This window comes from Plectropomus leopardus, chromosome 8 (genome assembly GCF_026936395.1).
Source record: "Plectropomus leopardus strain MGB_pleo_1.0 chromosome 8, ASM2693639v1, whole genome shotgun sequence".
NCBI lineage: Eukaryota > Metazoa > Chordata > Actinopteri > Perciformes > Serranidae > Plectropomus > Plectropomus leopardus.
In genome coordinates, this window is record NC_142183.1 from 25,995,677 (window position 1) to 26,013,705 (window position 18,029).

At 38.7% G+C, this 18,029-nt stretch overlaps 2 protein-coding genes across 2 annotated transcripts; both read left to right on the forward strand.

Annotated features, from left to right (window-relative positions):
* Positions 1-1,101: 1,101 nt before the first annotated feature.
* On the forward strand, positions 1,102-2,224 carry LOC148188952 (uncharacterized). Its single transcript, XM_088080649.1, has 4 exons — positions 1,102-1,282; positions 1,416-1,460; positions 1,594-1,722; positions 1,816-2,224. Exons 1-4 carry the CDS (start codon positions 1,139-1,141, stop codon positions 1,912-1,914), a joined length of 417 nt encoding a protein of 138 aa, XP_087936775.1. The 5' UTR covers positions 1,102-1,138; the 3' UTR covers positions 1,915-2,224.
* Positions 2,225-8,405: 6,181 nt separating this feature from the next.
* On the forward strand, positions 8,406-13,772 carry LOC121948194 (D(1) dopamine receptor). The gene is made up of 2 exons (XM_088081262.1): positions 8,406-8,876; positions 11,634-13,772. The coding sequence occupies exon 2, from the start codon at positions 11,961-11,963 to the stop codon at positions 13,104-13,106; it is 1,146 nt and encodes a 381-aa protein (XP_087937388.1). The 5' UTR covers positions 8,406-8,876; positions 11,634-11,960; the 3' UTR covers positions 13,107-13,772.
* Positions 13,773-18,029: the final 4,257 nt, after the last annotated feature.

Here is an 18,029-nt window from a genome sequence, read left to right on the forward strand (position 1 = left end):
CAAAGAACATATTTCATGTAATGTTAGACATGTTTGAGTTTTTTTTTTTTAATCAGTGTTGTACTGTGTCAAAAACATAAAAACTTAGTTACATTACCTTAGTATTTTTGGAGAGTTTCTGTGCTTAAGTTATATTTCTGTCAGCTTTCGCTTTTACTCAATTTTCACTATCTTAGTTACTTAGTACAAAATGGGGAAGAAAGGAGGGAGGAAAGGACAGAAGGACAAATGAAATAATAGAGTGTAGGAAAAACTGGTTTTTGTTATATAATTCCTTTAAGTTGTTCAAAAACAACTTGTCTTTCTTTAAGTGTAATGTAGACTATTTTTATGCTGGTGGACATGTTTATCATTCTAAAAAATATGTCCACTTGCTTTTTAAAACAGTATTTACTTGTACTTTTACTTTAATACTTAACTACATTTAATGTCATAAAATTACCATTGATACTTAAGATAGATATATCTTAATATATATCCTATACTTCAAGACTTTTACTCAAGTAACATTTTAATAACTGTCTTCAACCTCTACCAAAGTCATTTTCTGGTTAGATATCTGTATTTTTACTCACGTGTGGCTTTCAGGAACTTCATCCACCACTGAATTTTATGAACATATTTTAAACAAATGCCAAAATAATGTATATTTAAAACTTTTCCAAAACATTCTGTTTATTTTTGAACCATTTCCAGGCCTGGAAAGCAGTTTCTCATTTCTAGTATTTTTAAGACTGTGGGAGCCCCATCATATCTATTACCCTGTTATCTCATCAAGATTTTCTTCCTAAAGAATGCAGTAAAACATGTTATGAGGTGATGAAATCTTTTCGTTTTTCATCTTGAAGATTTTCAGCTCTGCTTTCTTAGTCTTTCAAGTTAAGAGTTTTTTGGTTTTTTTTAAAGATTTTAAATTGTAATCATTTATGCTCACTTTTAAAATATGTAACTTGCACTATACAGTACATGAAAAAATCATTTACATTTCCAGGTAGGTGTTTATGACATCAGGGGACTTCCTTTTTCCTTTTGTGACCTCTGTGTATAAAAAGAATGAGCAGATACCGATCACATCAGTTCACACACTTAAGACAACCAAGAGAAGCTGTTAAGGAAGAGAGAAAGACAACGCTACAGAATGATGAAGTGCGTGTTTGCCCTTGCTGTCCTGTTGCATTTCTGCTGCAGTTACAAGTTAAACGTAACCTTGAACGGGGAGATTATAAAAAGACTGGATACACTCAGTGTCCTCCTCAAAATGAAAAAAGTCAATATCACATCAGTAAGTATGATGCATCGATAATATCACTCATGCAGCTTATTGTGTCTTTGCTCTCATGTATCTCGGTGACTGTTTATGTAGTTGTCTAGCACTGCTTAATAAATCAATTTAATTAATTTTTTGGTCCTTGTAGCCAAACAAGATGCGGATGCCAACATCGCACATGAGCACACATGCAGTGAGTATTAAATCTGCACTCCAAATCTTTATTTTGCTTCTTGTTAGGTTGACCTAAGTTCTCGATGACGTATGTGTTTTATTTGATGCCACAGCATGACTTAACCTAGGCCCTGTCATTCCTTCCATTGCAGTCTTCCTGTGTGAGTGTCTTTGTCAATGAGCTGAAGCAACTACTTGACAACGTGACGGTGCACAAAGAGGAACAGCATATTCTCCATGAGCTCGATGCAAACCTGCAGACTCTGGACCCACATCAGCAGGTTAGACAACAAAAATATGACTGTGATATCTTAAAAGATACTGCGGTCAGTGGTGTGAGATATAATACCAAACTTTCTCTGTTTCTCATCCAGGCTGACCCCAATTGCCGAATGATGCAGAGAAAGAGTTTGACCCCTTTCGAAACATACTCCCGTTTCCTCAGAAGACTTAACGAATCAAAGAAGAAATAAAGACTCTGGCCTTTTTTTCTGTTTTATGCAGGGCTGCTTCAGTTGTTACTGATTAGTTGATATGACCAGTGAATGTTTTGGATATAAATTATTATGCAGTTTCCAAATCTGATTTTTTAATGGCATTTATCAGTTATTTATAAGTGTTATTTATGAGTATTTATTTCACTGTGTATTTATTTATTTATATATTGACATTTCCTATAATGTACTCAGCCAATTTGATGGTGCAAAGTGATATTCAAAATGTGAAAATGGTTATTTCAGTCCAGAAATATCGTGCTGCTGACATCTAATAAATCGACTACTTACCTAATTTGTTCTCGCTGAGTATTTATGAATCCTTCACTGCTGTGTTGAAAGGGATACTTGCTGATTTGCAACCAGCTTAGTGTCATGACAATGTGGGTAGTAAACGAACTGTGGTAAACTTTCTCCCTGCTCACCTCCCAGCGAAACGCCGCTGGATGACACCTTTGTGTAATCTCGTCAATGATTTTGCTGGGTTTCAAATTGTTGCTCAAACTACAGGCTGTACTTGCACATTTGCCACCACAGACAGGAAGAGTAGAGCAGCAGATCAAGAGACACACACAGCCCCCTGTCTCTCTCTAAAACTCCCTCAAGACACGTTCCAATCAAACTGTGAAACTAGGCAGTGCTGATCAAATATGCGTCAAGATAATGTCCTTGCACTGCCTATTTCTCTCCCCAAATGGTCTTGAAAAATGTTGTTTAGCTGTAATAGTGAGAGGTTGTAAAAAGGAAGTGGTCACCATACTGCTTTTTTCACAGTGAAAATTGAGACTGAAAAACTGAGGTCTAAAAGTAAACCTAAGCAGTGCTGACTGAACATTAACCAAGATTCTATGACTGAGTTGCCTGTTTTCACCTCAAATGTTTTCAGAAACATGTTTTAGCTTTCAACTGGAAAACAAGATTGTTTGTTACCAGCCAGCTGCCATAGAGTGCCCCAGAAATTAGTCCTAAAACCTGGAAATTAGTTAGTATTTTTGCACTCCTGGTTCCCTCGACTGGAGAGTCACTGGGTTTTTTGACTGGGTTTTTGGTTAGATGTCTAAAGGTCTGTGATTAACACAAGCTTTAGAGACTTACACGTTTTGTTCTACAACATAAAACATGACAGTAAATGCTGCACTCATGAATTTTGAAGCATTTATGTGTCTTTAAAAAGGCAGTTGCTGACAAGTGGCTAGATGAGTTTCCAGGATGTCATTATGCCAAACACTTTACGCTTTACAGCCTCGTTGAGGTGGCAACCCAACTGCAGTGTAGTTTATTTATAGCCTAACATTAAGTTTTTACTCTGGCAATTGTATTTAGGCATCAAAATCATAAAAGTGGTGTTCATTTGTGACGATCTTGCTGAACAAAACCTGTGAGTATCATAAACATCTGTTGGTCACAGATTGTATATTCTGCAATAATCCAAAATCTGGAAAAATGGAAAAATCTCATAGGCTTTTTAACAAGGGAACAAGGGAACAAGGGTGACACTTCCACGTAGCCCTACAGAAAATGTCATCCCTGGAGCACTTGTGTCAAACCAACAACTTTGCATTGCTTTACCTACCAGCAGGAGCATTTATTTGTCCATTATGGCACAGTGCATTCTGGTAGTTGTAGGTTTTCTACCTCTTAAGCAAATGCAATTGCCACATATGAATACAATAAATTGTTTTTTTTGTGTAAAAATAAATAAGATCAATGTGTAAACTACATATTTTTTAAATTATCAATTGACTTTATATTGCAAAGCTTATTTAAATCATGGATTTAAAATGCATGTACGTAAGTTTACATACATTACATTAAATATGTGCAAAACAAATATGTCTGACACAAAGTCACCCTTAAAGTTTGCCATATATGTGGAAAATTAATAATGGAATCTAAAATATGCACATATGTCACTTGTTAGGACAAACATAAATATTTTTGCTGCATGTCTGCAAATAGGTGTGTGAAATAAATACATAAATATCAAATATGTCCATATATGTGAAAGTATATTTCCCGATATTTCATACATATGTGTGCACTTATGGCCATATATCAGATTTTTTATGGGGTTCTTTTTTTTCTGGTCATGTAACACTGATTTCAAAAGTATTTGCATGGTTCTTTTGCATAGGCAACCAAATTTTATGAAAAGACAATCCAGTAGTGAGATACTATTTGGATGGAAAAAAGGCACAGCAAGTAAGATTTTATTCATGTGGTATAAATTCTTATTTAATAGAGAGAGATAAAGTGAATCACTATCTCTTTTATCTATTCTGCCCATCTGGAGAGCCATGAGACTTGACCCATTTGCATGCCAGGCACTCAAAAAGACACACATGGACTCACATGAACCTGCAGAGATATGCATGACTGTTAAATATGTGGGGCTGTGCACTCACACATACATGCACAAACACGCAGCCGCAGCAGAAGTGAGAGGGCTGAGGTTTTCTAACATTTTTTGGGTCCTAAAACAGCTCGTTTTGCTCACAGCTGTCTTACTCATAGCTCTTGTGTGTTTTGCGGGTGGCTGCATACCTGTCATCCCACATCAGACCAAAAGCACTCAGGAGTTTTGTCATGACTTGAACGGCTGCACAGGAGATCTTAAAGCTGTATCAGCAGAAGTCTCCTCAAGAGCAGGATGTGATCGACAGAAAGGGAAAAGCTTCTGCAGCTGAGGTTTAACTTATCAGGTCTCATCATCTTAGTCACGTTGTACTGTCGGAAGAGAGAAAATTACTCAGTGACATTGTTTGAAAAGCAAAATTCAGATGAATAGAGAATCAGCATGTTTGGGAAAACCCTTACTCACAGTAAACGCAGCAGCAGCCTCTCTGTGGCATGCCAGCCTTTGAACTGCACGTGACACTTAGAGGAGCAGCAGCTGCACCTCTGAACACAGAAAAGTAGCCAGGCAGAATGCAGGTGGAGAGAGACACTCTGAAGTAGGCCCAAAATGCACCGCAGCTTGCATGTCTGTCCCCGGTCTCAACTCTGATCTCTGAACTCTCGACCCTGTCCAGCTACTCTTTGATGTCCTCCTAGCAACAGACCTGGAAAAGAAGAACATACCATCTTTTAATGAAAGAATGACACAAAGAAACACACAATAACAATGAGGGAAAAATGGACACTGATATTTCAATCATCCAAAGGCTTTAGCGGACTATTTTAGGTGATCTTGGGGGGAAGTGTTAGACAGAGCACCAAAAGAGAGTTGAGCTGAGAGTTTGATTAGAAGATTGATATCACTCTCATGTAGGGATGATATGTGGCAAACATATGATAATGTTCAATATCACAATTAGGATATTACTTGCAATAGGCAAATAACAACCCTATGAAACCTGAGAAAACTGGCTGGATTTCTTTCAAAACCATGGTAAGAAGGTAATGAGTGATTTAACTTTATGTGAAGAAAAGAAAAAAATCAAGAAAAGAAATAAAGAGAGCCTGTACCTAAAGAGAGAGCAAAAAATAAAATATATACTTTTTAAATTTGTATTTTTTTCTGTAATATAACTTTGAATATATAATTATGGTTTTCTGGACAATTTTCCTTTTTTTGTGATAATATGGAGTAATCCCCACAGCAAATTTCCTGGTCATTTCCCAGTCCCCTTTTACTTTTCTTTTCTTTTCTTTTCAATTTGTTATGTAAAGGATATTTCTTGCAAAGCTGCTTTTTCCCATGTTTTAAAAAATGATCGAACCAATTTTTTCAGGTTTCAGACATCTAAATAGAAGTGAAAAAGGTGTCTGAACGCAGCACAAGAAAACTGATGTCATCAGGGTGTTTAAGGGTTTAAAAGTGCTCAGTTCTGCCTTTCTGCTGCTTTCAGGAAACTGTAAAAATATAACAAATTTCTTCTTGAGTTACAAATGAAGCACCAAAACCTAACTTATAGAGTGAGTACCAAACAAAAACTACCACCTTGCACTGTTTGCCTCTGTGAACCAGTCAAGTTGCACTTACAGTTGCAACATGTTCTCATCCAAAGTCGTCACATATTGTTGCACATCTATGCTCCCGATATCGTTCTACATCTACTCTTTATGGTACAGGATGCCTGCTAGCTTGATGTCAACACAAACACATGGCAGGATTATGTCGCACGTGGTTATGTTTAGGCAACAACTGTTCATGGCAACCAATGCCAGACCATCAACAAACACACATGCTGTCATGGATGGTTATGAAAAGGGGATTCAAACACCAGACTCCTGCATGAAAGTCCATTGTTTGTATGACTCATTTACCACCCCTCTCACCCGCCCCATAGGCACTCTCACACTAATTATATTACCTTGTTAGCATCAGTGTTTCAACCTGATGCCGTCCTGCTGCATTTCTTGTGGACGCAACAGGTCATGTTTGGCTATGTTCTCAAGTGATGCGGCAGGTGCCAGTTTTCCGCCAGCGTATAATAACATTGGTTCTGTCCAGCCATGTTCTCACCTGATACCATCCTGCCGCATTTCATGCATATACAAAGGGGGATTTTGGCAACACAATCTTGTGTCGAAAGTACCGTCAAATCATAAATTTTTTACGAGTTTGGAACTAAATCAAAAATAAGACAGATGCAAGGCCACAGGGACCTTAGACTACCAAAATCAAATCAGTCCATTGTTGAGTCCAAGTGGATGTTTGGGCCAAATTTGACGAAATTCCCTTTTTATTTATATTGCTTTCATAAGAACGGGACAGACGGACTTACAGATGTACAGATAGATGGATGGATGGATGGATGGATGGATGGACAACTTGAAAATATTATGCCTCCTCACTTGTGCAAAGGCAGAAAAATGACTCCTCCTGGCCAAGAAATGGTCCAACACAAGAACCATTATAGAAATGCTTTGAGGATAGCTGTATTTCTTTGTTTCCAGGCTTTGTGCTGATCTTAGCTAAGCTAAGCTAACTGGCTGCTGGTTTTAACCTCATACTGAGTGGACAAATCTGAAAACCGGTAACGATTTGCTCCGTCTAACTTGTAACAAGACAGTATATTTCACAAAATGTTGAACGAATACTAGTAAGTTTTTTCTGTGTATGACCACTGACATCTCTGGTAGCTCTCAGCAATTCCCATCTGTCCCTGTCTTCCATGTTTATGTTGGCATGGTTGACTTTATAAAAAGCATTCAATTGTATTGCAATAGACTGTCCTTTATTCATTCATTGTTTTGCCTGTAAAAGGTCAGAAATTAAACTAAATGTATAATGTAATTTCCAAGAAACCTTGTCTTGGAATATTTACCCAACAACAATCCAAAACTCAAATATATTCAGTTTACAATCACAAATGACAAAAAAATCAAAACCTGAAAATGTTTTGCATTTTTGCTCGATAAATCATAATTGTACAAATATAATTTATTATCAAAATAGTTAATGATTAATTTTCTGGCATTTCACTTATCAGTTAATCAACAAATTGTGTCCTTTGGGATCAAAACAAATAGTTGAAAATATACATATGAAATGCTGAATTTGTTTTTGTCATAATTTAATCTATTATTATTATTATTATTATTATTATTATTATTATTAATAATAATAATAATAATAATAATAATAATAATAATAATAATAATGATAATATAAGAAGAAGAAGAGAAGAAGAAGAGGAAGAAGAAGTAGAACAACAACAACAACAACAATAATAATGACGATGATGATGATGATGGTGATGCTACAAATGTAGTGGCAGAGTGGTATATTGTTGTATAATGTAGATTAAGGACTCCAGAACAAAGTGAGATCTGGTAAGTAAAATGGCAGAAGGAATATTATTTTGAGTAACATACAGTATGTTTTTCTTATTTTATTACCACTCCTCGTGTGTCATGTCTTTGACCCATCTTTTAAATGTCTTATAGTGTTGATGCTTGTGAAGGAAAAGGGTAAAAGCTGCTTCTTTTCCTCCTGTCAGAACTCCTCACATCACTATAAGGTGACAGCTGGCATGTCACGATTGTTTCTGCATCCCATGATGCTCTGCATGCAAGATACCAGCTTGAACTAAATAAAACAACTACGGGCATGCTGACAGACGCTGCCAGGATTCTCACAAGCAATGCACAATTTATCGGTCACAGAAGACAGACATGATGACCGCTGCGAAAGGTGACATTGGTTTGCATATAAAAACTCTGCCACGGGCGGATGAAGAAATAGAGCTTCTGATTAAATCTTCTGCCTGGGCATAAATCTGTCTTTCATGAAAATATCCTATTTCATTCATTGTAATCCTGCACAGCAGTAAAAATCCTTCACAGGGGGGAGTTTCTGTCCCTGCAGCATTATTTCTCTCACTGGCGCAATTGTTCTCTTTCTCCATTAGGTGGCCTCAGCGACCCACGGGCCATGCACGTTTGGCCCATGTCCTGTTTTATAATCTTAATTTAATTAAACGTCACCACAGTGCAGATTTAAGTGGGTCAAGTTAAGAGAAAGCAGCGCTGCTAACAGGTGGCTTTAATCGGATCTGTGATGTAAAAGCCCAAAACTCTGCACACTCGTGACAAGTCAGGTGTTGAGCGCTGCATCGTGCTGTGCATTATGGCCAGTATAGCGGGATTGGTCGCCAAAGGGCTAAAGTCACATGCTCTCATTCACTTTCCCTTGAATGGGACAACGTCAGGGCGCCGGTATGAGGCTGAGCCGCGGGAGCGCACAGACGCGAGCAGAGGCTGCAGGAGGACGCAGCCGGAGCGACGATGGCTGAGTGACATCTGAGTGTGTGTTATTTATTTATAAACAGTCAGCGACGTGGAGGATATAATGGGACTGTTCTGCGGATTGTTTTTGTCGGTCATGGAGACTGGGTGCCCTTTTGGATTGACTACGCTGTGAAGTTGTTGTGGAAGCGACGGGACGTTTATTTTGAAATCGAAAATCAAGCTGCTGGTACTGTGAGTAAGAGGTGAGCGTGATGATTAAGATTTCAATAGAAATCTGGGGCATGCACGAAAGAAAGTGTGATTCTTGATTAGTCATGCCTTAATAATATCACTGCGCTAATGGGAAAAAACGTATTTACTCCCTTTGAAATGGTATCATAAGCATGGCAATATACGATGTAATCGGTTAGGGCATGGGGAGAACGGGATTGTTTGTTACACGCTTTACTTTGATTTTAATCCCTTAATAACTGCATCCTTAATGTATTTCCTTTCAGTGTATAATGGAAGCTTCAAGTGTCAGGTATAGGACAGAGGGATGCAATTAATGTTTAATGTTTAAGTAATTAATGTTTGCCTGAGGTCATTAAAAAAACAATTATATATTAATACAAATGTATAGAATCAAGTGCAAAACAAATAAAACAAACAAAAAAAGAAAACTAAAACCCATGGAGTAAATAGCTTAAATAAATAGGCTGAGTGTGAGCTGTGAGGAGATGAACTCCAGCTGTTGTGCGTTGTTGTGTTGGTTGTCTTGTAGGCTTTGACATGCATATCTTGCTGCTTCTACAGTGTTTTCTACAAGAAGATGCAGTTTAATCTGGTCAGAGAGTGTATCAACATCTTGGAGTTTACATGTAATTTTGCTAAAGAACTTTGTTCAAATATCTTCATGTGCGCTACATTAAGCAGGAGATGTTGCTCTGCCTCCACCTCTGTCTGTGGACAGAGCTGACACAGCCTGTCTTATCGAAGCTAATCTGTTTAAAAGATATGGACTGTTAGACACATCTTCCCCATCGTGTGGTTGGTAGTCATACACGATGGGACTGGTTGTCCCTGTGTTATTTCAATGGGGAAAAATGGCAATTTTCTTTAAAAAAAAAATAAAAAGTTTAATTTCAGTGAAATTTATCAATGAACTGCAGCAAACTTAACACCTTCTGTGGCAAAAAAAAAAAAAAAATCTGTACGAGTTTTTATCCTTGTATAAAAACAATACAAAGAATAACCAAACAACCTGTGACAATCAATCTAAAAGAGTATGTGCCAAGCACCACCAACTGTTTTTGTTTTGTTTTGTTTGCAATGTCTAGCACTGGAGTTACACTGAACTGTAATGCAAAACTGCTTTATTGAGTGTTTCTAGCGAATCAAATCACTGGATCCGTTTGTTTTGGAGAGGAGGTGACCTCTGCGGACAATTCGGCCTCCGGTGAAAATCTTCTGAACATCTGGATCTTATGTTACTGGAGAAAAAGGTGACCGCACATTAGCATGTGTTGGACACCATGCCGAACAGGATCAAACATGAAACATGAATTGTAATGTTGTTAGGCATTCTGCACACTCTCCTAGTCCCCACTAACAGCATAAATTCGTCGAAGAGAGCCAGGAGAAACAAAAGAAAAAGAAGTATGGAAGAAAACAAAACAAAGGTAAAAATTTAAGGGTAGAATATGTATGAAACGTAAAGTGCTGAAAATGTATCCATGTTGTTACTGTTTGACATGCAACCCATTTGCTGCTTGCTAACTTGTTAGGTATGTTATGTGATAGGTCAACCAGGAGATTGTCTAGTAGCAGCTGAAAGGGGGCGTATCACTACCTACCTTGGCAGAGTTGTACACACTTCCATCGATAAATCCATTGTCCCCCAGTGCTTGTACACTGGGACAAGGACAGTAGTCCAATGAAATGGCCTAATCAAACTGTAGCTGTGGCTTGACTTAACTGTGGATGTAAAAATACAGAGTGATTTTACCAGTTTAAATCACTGGGTCTGTTTGTTTTGAAACAAAATAGACCACTGCAGATAATTCAGCTGATAAAAAATTCGGTGATAAAAAACAACCTGATCAGTGAACATTGAAGGAATCCTTGCTGGAAAAACTTTTAGGATGCTGCAATCTGCAATTCGCCGCTCAACACCATCAACCCCCCCTAAATCTTACACACTTCACCTTGAAGTATCTTACCCCTGAAATGACCTGGTAAGGGACCTCTGACAGTGCTTTTGAAAAATCAACATTTTTTAACAGGGCTCTCTAGGGAGAGAGATTTCATGAATGTGACAACCAGCCCCTTTCTCCCCTACACGTTTAGAGCTACATAAACCTGACACCAAAACTGAGTATTTTAACCCTTTTAAACCTGAGCACATTGGCCTCAATTCTTTCAAAAGCATGGGAAGAAGGAACAGAGCAAAGTAGAAAGATATGTCCAAAAAAAGAAATTGGTAAAAAATTAAAACAAAATAATCTTAAAATAAGCAACAAAATAAAATAGTAAAAAACAAAAACAAACAATAAAATTACCCTATCAAAATGCTAAAACAAAGAAAGAATTTGACAAAAATCTTGGAAAAAAAAAACATTTCTCTCTCTAATATAATTTGAAATATATAATTACAGGATTTATGAATATAGTTTTCCAGATATTATTCCCAGTTTTATGATTAATAATAATTATGTCCAGCTATTTTTTTAGGTCATTTTCTGGTCACCTTTTCCAAATTTAGTTTTTTGTAATTTGCAGTTCTTTTCTTGCCAAGTTGCTGAGTGCATTTTTCTTCATGTATTCTAAAGAAAGCAAAACAATTTCTCAGGTTTCAAAGGTTTGAATGCTTGTGAAAGGCGTCTGAGAACAGCACAAGAAAACTAATGTCAATCCAGATGTTGAAGTGTTAAGAAATGTTTTTTTTATGGCATTAAATACTATCTAAAATAATACAGCTGCATATCTAATGTTGTATAATTAATTCCTTTAATCCACAGAGCTGTAGAGGACTTCAGTCAGCAAACAGAGGATTCCTAACATCACAGCAGTTTGTGATCTACAAACTGGGCAGACAAAGTCATTCCGCCGTGAAATTAAGGTACAAGTACCTCTTCAGCTGTGCAGCTCAAACGATGTCAAATCTAATTTACGAAGTCAGAGGGCAAACGTCCTGGTCACAGAGGAGTGTTTGCCTCAAACATCTCATCCCTCGTCATTTATCAGAAGATATAATGACGAATATTGTTTACAAGGCTGAAGCACACGAGACTCTAAGATTCAAATCCTGTGGATGCAATGTAGCACGACTCCTCAGCATGACCTAAATGAACTCCCCCCCAACCTGTGCATATTCAGGGATGGATCCTATGAACCTCACAACTGTCATTGACAACGGGTTCTTGGACGAAGCTCCATCGAGCCGCGTCCTAACTGGCTGCTTCCTCACGCTGCTTATCCTCACCACCCTGCTGGGAAACACGCTCGTTTGTGCCGCTGTAACCAAGTTTCGACACTTGCGCTCCAAAGTTACCAACTTTTTTGTGATCTCGCTGGCTGTGTCGGACCTCTTGGTCGCCATACTGGTGATGCCGTGGAAAGCGGTGACAGAGATAGCCGGGTTCTGGCCGTTTGGCTCCTTCTGTGACACCTGGGTGGCTTTTGACATCATGTGCTCCACGGCATCTATTTTGAACCTTTGTGTGATAAGCTTGGACCGCTACTGGGCCATCTCCAGCCCTTTTCGCTATGAGAGGAAGATGACGCCCAGAGTTGCCTATGTGATGATCAGCGTGGCCTGGACGCTTTCTGTGCTAATTTCTTTCATCCCAGTGCAGCTCAACTGGCACAAGGCCCATAGTAAATCTTACACTCCTTTCACTGGGTCCTCTTCAGGTTTCAACGCTACATTGTACCGCAGCCCAGAGAACTGTGACTCGAGCCTGAACAGGACCTATGCCATCTCCACCTCGCTCATCAGCTTTTACATCCCAGTGGTAATCATGGTGGCCACCTACACTCAAATATACCGCATTGCCCACAGACAAATCAGGAGGATCTCTGCCCTGGAGCGAGCTGCCGAAAGTGCCAAAAACAGACACGACAGCATGGGCAGAGGCTCCAGCATCGCAGAGTCCGAGAGCTCTTTCAAAATGACGTTCAAGAGGGAGACCAAGGTGCTGAAGACGCTGTCGGTGATCATGGGGGTTTTTGTGTGCTGCTGGCTCCCATTTTTCATCCTCAACTGCATGGTGCCCTTCTGCGAGCAGTCGAGCGGAGGGGAGGCTTTTCCCTGCATCAGCCCCACCACGTTTGACGTGTTTGTGTGGTTCGGCTGGGCTAATTCCTCCCTCAACCCCATTATCTATGCCTTCAATGCAGATTTCCGCAAGGCCTTCTCCATCCTGCTGGGCTGCCACAGACTGTATCCAGGAGGCCACAACATGGAGACGGTCAGTCTAAACAAGAAATGACTCACAACTCTCTCACAGCACTGACTCATCCTTAATGCTAAGAGTCCTAGTTCCTGTAGAAGCCGGTTTGATCGACTTCAAATGAGGACGCAGCTGACTCTTAGTGTGACTGAAAGATACGGTGACCCTACATGTACCCGTGTTTGCATTAGGCGAGTGGCCTGTCCGTGTGCAGACTGTCAGAGCGAGCTCGCCATGCTCACCGTGGTTGCTGTGCCGTCTTCAAGCGAAAGACCCTCCTGAAAGAGGAGAGGGGTTTTGGGGATTGAGATTAAGACTCGCTACTCTTGTGCCAGGGAGCTGGGAGCGCAGCGGTGCTGACACGCCCCTGGGATAGATAATCCCATGACTGGGCAGCACATACCCTAATGCTGTCAGACACTGCTCTCTTCAATACCATCACACACACGTACACAAACACAAACACTGTCAAAACATGCTCCTCCAAATTCAGTGTAAATGCAGCACCCAGCATGCACTCTATGACAAAGTACATGACAGCACACAGAAATACTGTTAGTCATTATGCTAGCATCCTGCGCTCTGCAAGGAGTCCAGCGGTAAAGCATCAAACCAAATCATGTCTCTGCATAGATGAGCATGTAGGTTAAGTACATCCACATGTGACTTAATATTAAAGCAAGACTGATTTGATTTTACATCTGGCTTGATGGACACTGAAGGATGTGTTGTGATTCTAAAAGAAAGTTCTGAGAAGTTAACTCTTTTGGTAGTGAAGGTAAAAAGATATGAAAAATGTAGCTTGTATCTCACTGCTGATGCTGATTCACAATTTATATCTTATCAAAATGTCAGATTAACACTAAACCAAATTTTCTTACCAGACACCTCATAAATAACTTGTGTCAGTGCTTGAATGTGTTTTGTGGATGAGTGTCTCATCTTACTTTGTAGTCCTGTATTTTGCATAAACAGCTGATGACCTCTTTTAAGGTGAAGGCAGTGACCAAAACAAAGGTTGACCTGTGGTGTCCTGGACTATTGTGCTCATGTAGGAGCTGCTGAAGAACTGCAGTTGACAGAATTTTGTTTGGATAGATCAGTTTAAATTAGCTCTTATTAATTATTAATTAATTATGAAAGGATAATATTTTTAAGTCTTATTCTCATAGGCTTGTCTGTCATTCCTATCGGGTACAATAACATTGTATTCACTGAAATAACTGCTGACTTCTGGGATCACAAGCAGCCAGATGATCAGTGCAGTTTAACACTAGGGCCCGACTAATATACCAACTAGATGATTTTATCAGCCATCATTGGCCCATCACAGATGTAACAGTATTGGCTTGTATGTTGTCCAATAAGCACGATATGAAAAACACATTTTGATCAGAACATAATAAATAATAAAAATAATAATAAAAAAGAGGTTTAGAATAGTTTAGAGTTACCAAATTCAAGGGCTGTGCCCAACTCAGAATTGTGCCAGTCGAATTAGATTTGGCTGTTCAATACGAATATTCGATGGTTTGTTTTGTTTTGAACACAAAGTTTTCAAGTTTGAACAGGCTCCGCGAAGACATTCACTGTGACAGCAGCATTCATGTAATATAGTAAACAAGTTAATGCGTAACACTTGATATGAAATAAAAGCTGAAGACTGTCGTATTAAGGTGCTGTGAGCTGTAAATCCACCACTTCTTCACCTTAAGGTGCAGTCTATGTCTCCCTGTGTCGCTGCCTGCATGTCTGCAGCTGCAAAGAGTACCGTGAAAGTTAAAAGCACTCACTCTGCAGCAAATACATATATTATTATGTATTATGTTACAGAATTTTTTTTTTACTTCATGTTGTCACCTTTTCTAAGGTTATTTCCTGTTTTAATTCTTTTACTTTTACTTTTTCTTTTGATAATTTCAGGTTATTTTCTTATCACTTTTAATTACTTTGTTGCTAATTTTGGGTCATTATTTGTTAGGTTGCCCATTGCCTGCTTTTCATGTTTTTGAAAGAAATCAGGCCAGTTTGCTGAACTTTCAAAGGGTTAACTCAGTGAGTACAATGTTATCATGACTGACAGAAATGATTGCCAAATCTATGACAAGACCCAGGAATTATCCTTAAGTAAAGCATTGTGAGGTGGACAAAGATGCATTTTTATCTTCAAAAATCACCTCTAACTTTTTAACTGTATTTATTTTTTCATGTGCTAACCTGCTGTAGTTACAGTGAGCATTCATGACACAAGCTAGCAAGGTGTTTGTACTTGACTAAAAACGATATCTTTAGAATATGCAGCTGACAAGTAAATACATGCTGTTATGTTACGTTCACAACATTATAACCCATCAGAAGACACAGTGTCTGCTTCAGCCATGTGGAAATATCTCAATGCAAAGCTTAATTAAAGTGTATGTGTTCATTTTGGTGAAATCTGCTGTGTGGTGTATGTGTGATTGGCTTTGACCTCCACAAATCAAACCTCCTCAAGCACATTTCACACCAGAGTCCAAAGGGTAAAAACATAACGGACCAGCTGTGTCTCACATCCAAAATTTCACTATCACGTAACTGGTGTTCATGTGTCTGCTCGTTCTGGTGATGTATTGCCATCATTAGCAAAATGAAAGGCCTGATCGTGAGTGGTGAATAGCTTGAGCAAACACTGTGCTGCCTCTTTTTCACAGCTTTGGCTTTCATCCATTCATTGCAAAGCTGTGGACTTGAGTCACATGACTTGGACTTTAGTCAGACCCAAGTCACAAATTGGACGACTTACAAAGACTTACAACTCGAATTGGACTCAAACACCATTGACTTGTGACTTAACTTAGACTTCAGTCTAACATGAAAATACTCTGAGCCCAAAGATTAAACAGTATGTCATTTAAAATGTGCCACTAATAAATAAATTTTCCTTCATTTTCTGAATCACCTAACATTAACACTATTAATTGCCATGAAGTCGACACCTTCATATATATATATATATATATATATATATATATATATATATATATATATATATATATATATATATATATATATATATTGAAATAGCACTCTTAATGAACAGTACAACTCCAGTTTGTAGTGGCAGCTCACCACAAATAAATGGAATTGTGGGAAACCCTGCTTGAGACTTGATCCCATCTTCGATTCATTGTACTTAAATTGTTTTTGACCCTCAAGTGAATGACTGAATTCTTGCAACAACAACGAAAAACTTGACATAAATTTTCAGGTAATAGCTAAAACAAGACGAGGCGTTTGTAAATTTTAGCTTTCAGTAGCATTGTATCAAGGATGCACCTGACACTTGAAGAAAGAGAACAAAGCAGTAAAGACCTGTGATGGATTTTATTTTTGCGACCCAGTTAAACATTCCCTACCAGATCTGCCTGCTATTTCTTAAATGATAAATTAAATCAAAATCTAAGCTGATCTGGAATTAAGCTTTTGTTTACTAAATGAATATCTCTGTAAATGAGAATATAAATGTGAATATATCTGTGGGTGCGCCCCCGCTCTTCAATAATCATCAAAATCTGAACGAGATGAATTTCAGTGTAAAACAGTTGCGGTGTCTTGTCACATTAACACTTTGATTAAAGAATCATGAGTGACTCTCATTAAAACAGCAAGTCTCCAAAGATTTAGAGGACATATTTAATCAAATTAAGTTCATGCTCATTAGGAATATAAAAAAAGTATGAATACTGTGATAACTATTCTGCTCTCTTGCACAGAGTAGTCCTTTAAAACCACTTTCTCTGGGCCCCGGACTGTCCTTGCCTCTGTGAAACCTCCTCAAGCGTGCCACGGGAAGGGAACAGCAATTAATTTGACTGACATCATTCAGAGTGATGGCTGAGGTGGCGACAAGACAGGGTGTGTGTGCATGTGTGTGTTTATGTGTGTGGCGGTACTATCACCTGCTCCATCGCCCAGCCCAGAGTTCCCTGCAATGTCAACCGCACTCTGTAAACAAAGAGAATTTGCTTGCTTTTGCTCTCCCCATGATTCAGCGGTAGTTTGTGAGATTCTCAAAGCGATACTGTCTTTTTAGATTGGCACATCGGAGATGCGACGTTAGACATGGCAACTTCAGATGATGCTAATGACTGGCCCTGGGGAAATGATTTACTGAGACAGGGAGAGAGAAAGAAGGGGGCAAGGAGAGAGACAGAGTCTTACATAAGTATCAAGCAATGGCTACTTAAAAAAAGAGACTCAAAGGATGCTCTGTAAATATCACATAACCCACAAGTATCACCAAAGTCAGACGGCTGTCACATCCATAATGTAGCATCATCTGCAATCACATGCCGTCTGCTTTCAGGCAGGAACACCTGGCCACATGAAAAGTGGATTTTTTTTTATGTAGTTAATGATTTCCATGTCACCCTCTCTCTTCAGTCTGCAACTTGGGGAGTTAAAATGCAATTAAACAGTTTGCTATGATCTGGATTACTCTCTATTAAATATGTATTATTCACAACTGGCAGAGCTATCATAATTGCGCTAGAGACTAATGCATTTTTAATACCTCACATGACACCAAGATGAGCATAACTGAGAGTGAGCATGTTGGTGGCATAAACACATGCTGACAGAAAATGAGTGCGCTCTGCATGTTGAAAAATGCTCCGTTTGTCCGTGTCTGGTCCTCTTGTGGAGATAAACAGATGCTCTATATTCATTTTTTACTGATAGAGAAGGGAGAGCTCAACAGGACACATCAGGCACTCTAGTGGGAATTTGAGAGGCTATCTTTGTAAACCGCAGAATAAATTTAAAAAGTATGTAAACATATTTCATCCAGCGCCTCAAAAATAGACACGAGATTGCCCTGCACATTTCTTGACCTTTAGTGTTCGTCCTTTGGGCGAAGCCCCTCAATTCCTCTTCCTAGTTTACTCCTGCTCTTCATTTCTCTTTCTTATCACACTCCTCTGC

Excerpts from the sequence above, each read along its gene's own strand:
- LOC148188952 (XM_088080649.1), top strand. The coding sequence starts at position 1,139 with ATGATGAAGTGCGTGTTTGCCCTTGCTGTCCTGTTGCATTTCTGCTGC. Across the intron at positions 1,461-1,593 it reads CGCACATGAGCACACATGCA|TCTTCCTGTGTGAGTGTCTT; the intron begins GTGAGTATTAAA and ends CTTCCATTGCAG. Across the intron at positions 1,723-1,815 it reads CTCTGGACCCACATCAGCAG|GCTGACCCCAATTGCCGAAT; the intron begins GTTAGACAACAA and ends TTTCTCATCCAG.
- LOC121948194 (XM_088081262.1), top strand. The coding sequence starts at position 11,961 with ATGAACTCCCCCCCAACCTGTGCATATTCAGGGATGGATCCTATGAAC.